Genomic DNA, 8,273 nt, shown 5'->3' on the forward strand with positions numbered 1-8,273 from the left:
CTCCTCCTGCTTCCTGGTCCAGAATTGCCGCGCATGCGCCCTGCTGCACATCGGCCCCAAGAACGATGGTGGCTGTTAACCCGGGTCTGTCACTGAGAGAAGCCCCACAGCTGCCACCCCCGCTCGGTGCAAATGCAGGACTTGGAGCTTCTTATTCTGGGTTTGAGGCCTACACAAGGCATTTGTCAACTGGATAATGTTCCCTGTTTTAGATTGGGCTCTGGGGCTGCACTCAGTGTAGCCTGCATTGCCCCAGAGTTTACTAAGCCACTCCCGCCAGCATTCTCCTTTCTGTTTCATGCACTTTTGCTCCCACTCCCTCCCCATCTCCCAGAAGGACAGTAGGGTTCATCTTGTCCTCACCTTCCACCCCACCAGACTCCACATTTCCCCCACCTCCAGTGTGATGCCAGCACCAAACACATCTTCCCCTCCCCTTTCAGCATTCTGTTTGGACAACCTGGTCCAAACTTCTGCCACATCCAACACCCAATTCCCTTCCCATGCAAGCGCAAGAGATGCAACACCTTTTTAACTCCTCCCTTCTCACTGTCCAAGGCCCCAAACACACTCTCAAGGTGAAACTTGGATTTTACTTGTATGTCTTTCAATTTAGTATACCATATTCACGATGCAGTCCCCTACACATTGGGCAGACCAAATGCAGATGAGATGACCACTTTGTGGAGCACCTCCATTCAGTTTACAAGCACAGCCCTGAACTTCTGGTTGCCTAGCTTCTTAACTGTCTGTTCCATTCCCACTTGGCCCTCAGCCTCCTATACTGTTTGAATGAAAGTCAACAGAAGTTCCAGGAAGAGCAACTCACCTTTCAATTGGCACTTCAGTCTTCTGGGCTCAACACCGAGTTCAACAGTTTCAGTTACAATTCAGTGGGACATAAACAATGATCTCGACACTTACCAGCACCTTCAGGATAGATGGTGAGAAACTCCCTGTATACAGAGTGAGAATACAATTGTCTGCAAATTCTTCCCTCCTAATACTCTGCAAAAGGAGTTTACAAAAGTCAGTAAGTACAGGATAGAAATTCAGAACAGGCAATTAAAGTTTCTATGAAATATTTTATCCTCTCTTGTTCCCCCAAAGCTATAAATCCCGGTCCCACATAATCTCCCTCCTCCCTGTGCTGAAATCCAAACCCATGGCACCATCTGCACCATTTCTTTCCTCCACTGCCAGTTTTCTCTCTCCCTCTACTTTGGTTGGGTTCAGTTCTCCAGCATCAAGTCAATGATTTTTCTGACCTGGTCACTGGGACCCTGAAACCCCGCCTACTCTTTGTGTCGTCACCAAAATGGCCGCGCATGCGCTCTGCTCCCAGCTTAACAAAGATGGCGGCCGTTAACCTGGGCCTCTTTTCGGGAAAAAGTCCCGGAGCTGCAAACACGGGACCTAGAGCTTCTTATTCGGGGCTTGCGGCTTGCACCAGGTGCTTCTGAAGCCTTCCCCTACCCCACCCGCCGGCTACAAAGGCGTCTCCAGTACACACACGCACGGCTCTGATCAAAATGACCTAACAAAGATGGCGACGGCGGGGGCGGGGTCTGACATGACTCCTCCCCGACCGCTTCTGTCGTGCGTACGCGAACTGCGATTGTCGGAGGCGCGCGGGGGATTTTGGGCGGTAATCGGTTAACGGGCGCCGGCGTTGCCATGGCTGCGGGGGCGGAGCTTGGTAACGGCGCGCGCCGGCACAGGTGGAGCATCGAGCTGGAGCTGAGCAGCAGCAGGTGAGCGGCCAGGAGCAAGGCCGCGGAGAGAGCCTGGGGCTGGAGTGGGACCCGGGCTGGCCTCTCTCCTGGGGAGGTCACCACTCTGACTGGGGCTTCCTGAAACACGGGGATTTTAATGTCACAGTCTCTGAGGGGGAGGCAATGGGTGGGAGAAAACCTGGTTGTTAATGACTGAGCTTGGATGGGTTTTGGTGTCTCCAGTGGGTGAGCTTCAGATTTTCCACCAGTCCCTTTGAGGAAAGGACTGGCTGCAAGTTTTTACTCATTCATTCTTGGGATGTGGGCATCGCTGGTAAAGCTGGTATTTATTACCCTGTCCCGAGTCGCCCCTTGAGAAGGTGCTGGTGGTGGGCGGCCGCCTCCTTGAACCGGTTTCATACGACTGAGTGGCTCGTTCGGCCACTTCAGGGGCAGTTAATAGTCAATCATGTTAGTGTAAGACTTCAGTCACATGTACAGGCCCAGACCAGGTAAGGTCGGCAGGTTTCCATCTCTCAGGCAGAGTCTTGTGTAGGTCCAGACTGGTTGGCAGGTTCCCTTCCCTGAAGGACATTATTGAACCAGTTGGGGTTGTTCATCAATCCAGCAGCTTTCATGGTCAGTTTTTCCTAGTGCCGGCCCCATAAATTACCAGATTCATTCAGCTCCATTTCACAACCTGCCTTTGTGTTTTTGTGGGTTCTCTCACACACTCTTTTTCTGTTTTAAATGAATTTCACAGAGTTTTAGAAGTGGAGGAATTGCAGCTGTGAAATGCAAAGCAAACGTCAGATCAGGATCTGAAGGACTCGCCCAGCTTATCGTAACCCGAATTTCATTGAATTTTGAACATGAAAGGAAAAAGCACCGGTCACAGTGTGGAGAAACTGTACGTGTGTTCTGTGTGTGGACGAGGTTTCAGCCGATCATCTGGCCTGTCAAATCACAAGCGCAGTCACACTGAGAAGAAACCATGTAAATATGGGGACTGTGGAAAGAGATTGAATTATCCAGTTCAGCTGGAAACTCAACCACGCAGTCACACCCTTGAGAGGCCATTCACCTGCTCCGAATGTGGGAAGGGTTTCACTGCGTTATCCCACCTACTGATCCACCAGCGAATTCACAGCGGAGAGAGGCCATTCACCTGCTCCGTGTGTGGGAAAGGATTCACTCAATCATCTGACCTACTGAGACATCAGCGAGTTCACACTGACGCGAGACCTTTTAAATGCCCGGACTGTGGGAATTGCTATAAAAGTTCTGCTGAACTGATGTTCCATCAACGTGTTCACACAGATGAGACACCGTACAAGTGTTCTCATTGCGGGGCTGGGTTCAAGCGATCATCTGATCTCACTGTACACAAGCGCATTCACACTGGGGAGAGGCCATTCACGTGCTCCGAGTGTGGGAAGGGATTCACCACTTCATCCCACCTACTGACACACCAGCGTGTTCACAGCGGGGAGAGGCCGTTCACCTGCTCCGAGTGTGGGAAGGGATTCACCTGTTCATCCGCCCTGTTGAGACACCAGCGAGTTCACACTGGGGAGAGGCCGTTCGCCTGCTCCGAGTGTGGGAAGGGATTCACTCAGTCATCGGACTTGCTGACACACCAGCGTGTTCACAACTAACTCGGGGAGGAGAAATTTCCGAAAATAGCGGATTTCCGACATTGGGGTTTCGGAAATCCACCATTGGCTTCTCTTTTTCTGACCTTAACCAAAAGATTGGCTTCAAAAAAAAACTTGGAACCGCCAGTTCGCTGACCGTGCTGATTTTTTTTGTTTTTGTTTTAAAGCCGGACAACCACCAAGCTGCCTGGAAGTCTTTTTCCCTGTTTTTAAGACGTCTTTATTTTTTATCATCTTCCACCTTGGTGGAAATGAACTTCAACCATAAAAGCAAGTGGGTGGAACTGCATAATCCTTCACAACTTCAGGGTGTCAGTCTTCCGTAAATGGCCAAAAAGGAGGTGTGTGTATACACAGACCAATTCCCAATGTTTATTTTGCCTTTATGGGATATCTTCGCAGAGACCATCTGAGAACTGACACAAATTATTTGACATGGCTTAAAATTAATGGTGCAGGATCAGTAGTTGGCAAGTTGCTGGTTTGCAGCAAAAACATTGGTCTGTCAATAGGAATTTGAAACTTGCTTCCATTTACACAGCCGTGTGTGTCTGAAATAATTTCTGAAAACTCTGCACAAACTGGTTACTGAATGTGAATATCTTGCAGTGAGCATGAACTGTATAAACTTAATATGTCCTGTGCTTTGCAGCAACTGAAGTGATCTGGAATTTCCACTTATCGGTTTTCTCAGGTGTTTGGCTGAATTCCATTCATTGTTCATCTCCATTTTCACTGTCTACTGACCCAGTCACACTGTAAACCTGGAGTCAGTGTGAAGCTGTCTTTTACACCATAGTGATGGAAGGCAAGGAGTATAACTCTGGCCATCTTTCTTCAATGTGTGGTTTGGCATTGCTTATTATCTGGAAAAGTCTGTCCTGCACCACAAGTGCATTAGCTACGGTACAATATCCTGTGAGCTCTTTGCAGTCACTATCCATGTTCACTGGATTTCTGAGGCTGATGGCACAATACTCTGTACATGTATGAATATGTATATACAGAGAGCTGCCTTTCTGCAAGCCAATGCAATAGAAGGGCACTACAGTTATCATGGGTGATTTTAATCTACATATAGACTGGACAAATCAAATTGGCAAGGGTAGCATGGAAGACAAATTTGTAGAGTGTGCCAAGGATTGTTTCTTCGAACAATATGTTGCAGAACCTACCCGGGAACAGGTTATTTTAGATTTGGTCATGTGTAATGAGGTAGGATTAATAGATCTCGTAGTTAAGGATCCTCTAGGGGGAAGCAATCATAACATGGTAGAATTTCAAATTCAGTTTGTGGGTGAACAACTCGGGTCTCAAACCGGTGTCTTCAACTTAAACAAGGGCAATTAGAGGTATGAAGAAAAAGTTGTCTAAAGCGGGCTAGGAAAATAGACCACAGGGAAAGTCAGTCGATGAGCAGTGGCAGACTTTTAAGCAGATATTTCATAACACTCAGCAAACATTTATTCCGGTCAGAAGGAAGAACTCAATGAGAAGGATGAACCACCTGTGGATAACAAAGGAAGTTAAGGAGAGTATCAAATCAAAAACAAAGGCATACAAAGTGGTGAAAGCTAGTGGTAGGCCAGAGGATTGGGAATTTTTTAGAAATCAGCAGTGGATGACTAAAAAACTAATAGAGAAAACTGATTGAGAGTAAATTGGCATAAAATATAAAAACAAACAGTAAGAGCTTCTACAGGTATATAAAAAGGAAGAGAGTAGCTAAAGTAAGTGTGGGACCCTTAGAGGATGAGACTGGGGAATTAATAACAGGGAACAGGGAAATGGCAGTTAATTTTAAACCAATATTTTGCATTGATCTTCACGGTGGAGGACACGATAAACATCCCAACAATAATAGATGAACAAGGTGTAAATGGGAGGGAGGAACTTGTAACAATCTCTATCACGAGAGAAAAGGTGCTGGACAAACTGATGAGACTAAAGGCAGACAAGTCACCAGGACCCGATGGCCTGCATCCAAGGGTTTTAAAAGAAGTGGCTGCAGAGATAGTGGAGGCATTGGTAATAATATACCAAAACTCACTGGATTCCGGTAGGGTAGCAGAGGATTGGAAAAAAACTGCTAATGTGACACCCCTATTCAAGAGAGGAGGGAGTCAAAGCAGGAAACGATAGAACAGTTAGCTTAATATCTGTCATTGGGAAAATGCTAGAGTACATTATTCAGGAAGAAATAGGACATTTAGAAAAGCATAATGAAATCAAACAGAGTCAACATGGTTTTATGAAAGGGAAATAATGTTTGACGAATTTAAGAGTTCTTTGAGGATATAACAAGCAGAGTGGATAAAGGGGAACTGGTAAATGTAGTGTATTTGGATTTTTAGAAGGCGTTCGATAAGGTGCCACATAAAAGGTTATTGCACAAAATAAGAGCTCAGGGTATTGGGGGTGATATGCTGGCATGGATTGAGGATTGGCTAACACGCAAGGCAGAGATTTGGGATCATTGGGTCTTTTTCAGGTTGGAAAGCCGTAACTGGTAGGGTGCCACAAGGATTGGTCCTAGGGCCTCAACTATTTACCATCTATATTAATGATTTGGAGGAAGGGACAGAACGTAGGGTATCCAAATTTGCTGATGATGCAAACATAGGTGGGAAGGCATGTTGTGATGAGGACACAAAGAATCTGCAAAGGGATATAGATAGGTTAAGTCAGTGGGCAAAAACCTGGCAGATGGTGTTCAATGTGGGAAAGTGTGAGGTCATCCACTTTGGTAGGAAGAATAAAAAAAGGCAGATTATTATTTAAATGAAGAAAGACTACAAAATACTGCAGTAGAGAAGGATCTGGGTGTTCTTGTACATGAAACACAAAAAGTTAGCATGCAGGTGCAGCAAGTAATTAGGAAGGCAAATGGAATTTTGGCCTTTGTTGCTAGGGGGTTAGAGTTTAAAAATAGGAAAGTCCTGTTGGAACTGTACAGGGTGTTGGTGAGGCCACACCTGGAGTACTGCGTACAGTTTTGGTCCCTGTTTTTAAGGAAGGATATACTAGCATTGGAGGCAGTTCAGAAAAGGTTTACTAGTCTGATTCCTGGGATGAAGGGGTTGACTTATCAAGAATGGCTAGACAGGGTAGGCCTTTATTCATTGGAGTTTAGAAGAATGAGAGGTGATGTTATTGAAACATATAAGATTTTAAGGAGGCTTGACAGGGTAGCTGTTGAGAATATGTTTCCACTGGTGGGGGAATCTCGAACTAGGAGACATAGTTACAGGATACGGGGTCACACATTTAAAACTGAGATGTGAAGGAATTTCTACTCAGGCAGTGGTGAATCTCCGGAATTATCTACCTCAGAAAGTTGTGGAGGCTAGGTCACTAAATGTAGTTAAGGAGGAAGTAGATAGATTTTTGAAATCTCGGGGAGTCGAGGGTTATGCAGAGCAGGCCCGAAAGAGGAGTTGAGGCCTGGAACAGATCAGCCATGATCTTATTGAATGGCGGGGCTGAATAGCCTACTCCTGCTCCTATTTCTTATGTTCTTATGATTTTCAGCTCACCTTGCTGTTAAATGCAGCTGTCACTGGACCAATTGGTTCATCACTGTTGGGATATACAGCTGTCCATTGGACCTGCTGCATTGTCACAGGACCATGACCAAACTTTTGAGCCTGATTTAGGGATGATGCAACAGAACCTCAAACTTGTTACTGTAGAGGTTGTCATCGGCTGTCCCTCGATTCGAGGATGACATCTACTCAATGTTGTGAGTTACTGCCATGGGTCTTCAGGTCACTGAACAGGCCGATTCCTGACCCGCAGATCTTTGGGCACATGGGGCAGGATGTCCCACCAGGTAGTGGGACCAAGAGTACAGCGTTTGCTTCCTCGAGGTACATTACTTTTCCACTGTCACTTGCAAGATCTGGGAAAATTTTTATGTTGCATAATATTTGGACCCTTTGAAAAGGAAAACCACATTTTTCATTAGTTTTCATTAAGATTATCATGAGATCTGCACTGCAAAAAAGGTTATTTTACTTTAGAATCATTATAATGTGACTCATTATATTAAATTATAAAACCTACCATGAGTCATGATATTTAAAAACAAACATTCTATCTATAGAGGCACCACATTTGCTGAAGTTAAGGTTATTTTCCTCTTTTGTGCTTGAAGGTAAATTGTCCAAAAGAAAATTGGATCAGGAGTATCACATGCTCCTAATAATGTATGTGATATTCCTGTCCATTTAAGTTAATGGACAGTAAATTGGGCAGACTGCATAACTGGCAATACAATCCTCCCTACTGGATTTACTTTCTGCTTCCTTCAGATGATTATGTCATAGCACAAAATAAGAAAAATTACCCTGCTTATGTTCAAGCTTCTGGATTGTCAATGTCTTTTTAACATTTACTTTTTATTAATTTATATACCGACTGATTTGGTCACCACTTCCAAGTGCCAGAACGTGCCATCTGGTATGCTTATGTGTATTGCTTTCCATTAAAGTTGACACATCTTCACAGAACACCTTTTAATGAGCAAGTGAGAAATAGGCAGAAGCTGGACATTGAGAACATGAAGGTCCATAAGATCAATTATCAGCTGTCAGGTAAGTCTCATCAAATTGTATTCTGAGTGCAATTTTATTCATTACATCTGCAAAATTGACAGTACTCAACTCGTTTGCTTCATTAACAGTGTTATAATTACCTGATTCCTTGTCAAATAAAAATCAGACTTTTTTTTGTCTTTGGCCACTCTCTCCCCTGTATTTGTTACTTTTTTTTGTGAAATACTCTCCCTATTAGTGCTCAACTGTTGGATAACTCTGATTACATTTAAATGTGTTTATAAAGTGTCTGTGTGTCCAGATTTAACTAAGTTGTGATTTGTAACCAATAAATGATGTTTTGG

The 8,273-nt window shown here is 44.7% G+C and overlaps 1 protein-coding gene across 1 annotated transcript; it reads left to right on the plus strand.

The window, feature by feature from the left end:
- The first annotated feature begins 1,590 nt into the window (after positions 1 to 1,590).
- On the plus strand, positions 1,591 to 8,273 carry LOC137349435 (zinc finger protein 239-like). Its single transcript, XM_068014960.1, has 2 exons — positions 1,591 to 1,754; positions 2,479 to 8,273. The coding sequence occupies exon 2, from the start codon at positions 2,588 to 2,590 to the stop codon at positions 3,371 to 3,373; it is 786 nt and encodes a 261-aa protein (XP_067871061.1). The 5' UTR covers positions 1,591 to 1,754; positions 2,479 to 2,587; the 3' UTR covers positions 3,374 to 8,273.

This window comes from Heterodontus francisci, chromosome 34 (assembly GCF_036365525.1).
Source record: "Heterodontus francisci isolate sHetFra1 chromosome 34, sHetFra1.hap1, whole genome shotgun sequence".
In the NCBI taxonomy this organism is placed as follows: Eukaryota; Metazoa; Chordata; class Chondrichthyes; order Heterodontiformes; family Heterodontidae; genus Heterodontus; species Heterodontus francisci.

Coding starts and splice junctions, on each gene's coding strand:
- LOC137349435 (XM_068014960.1), top strand. CDS start 2,588: ATGAAAGGAAAAAGCACCGGTCACAGTGTGGAGAAACTGTACGTGTGT.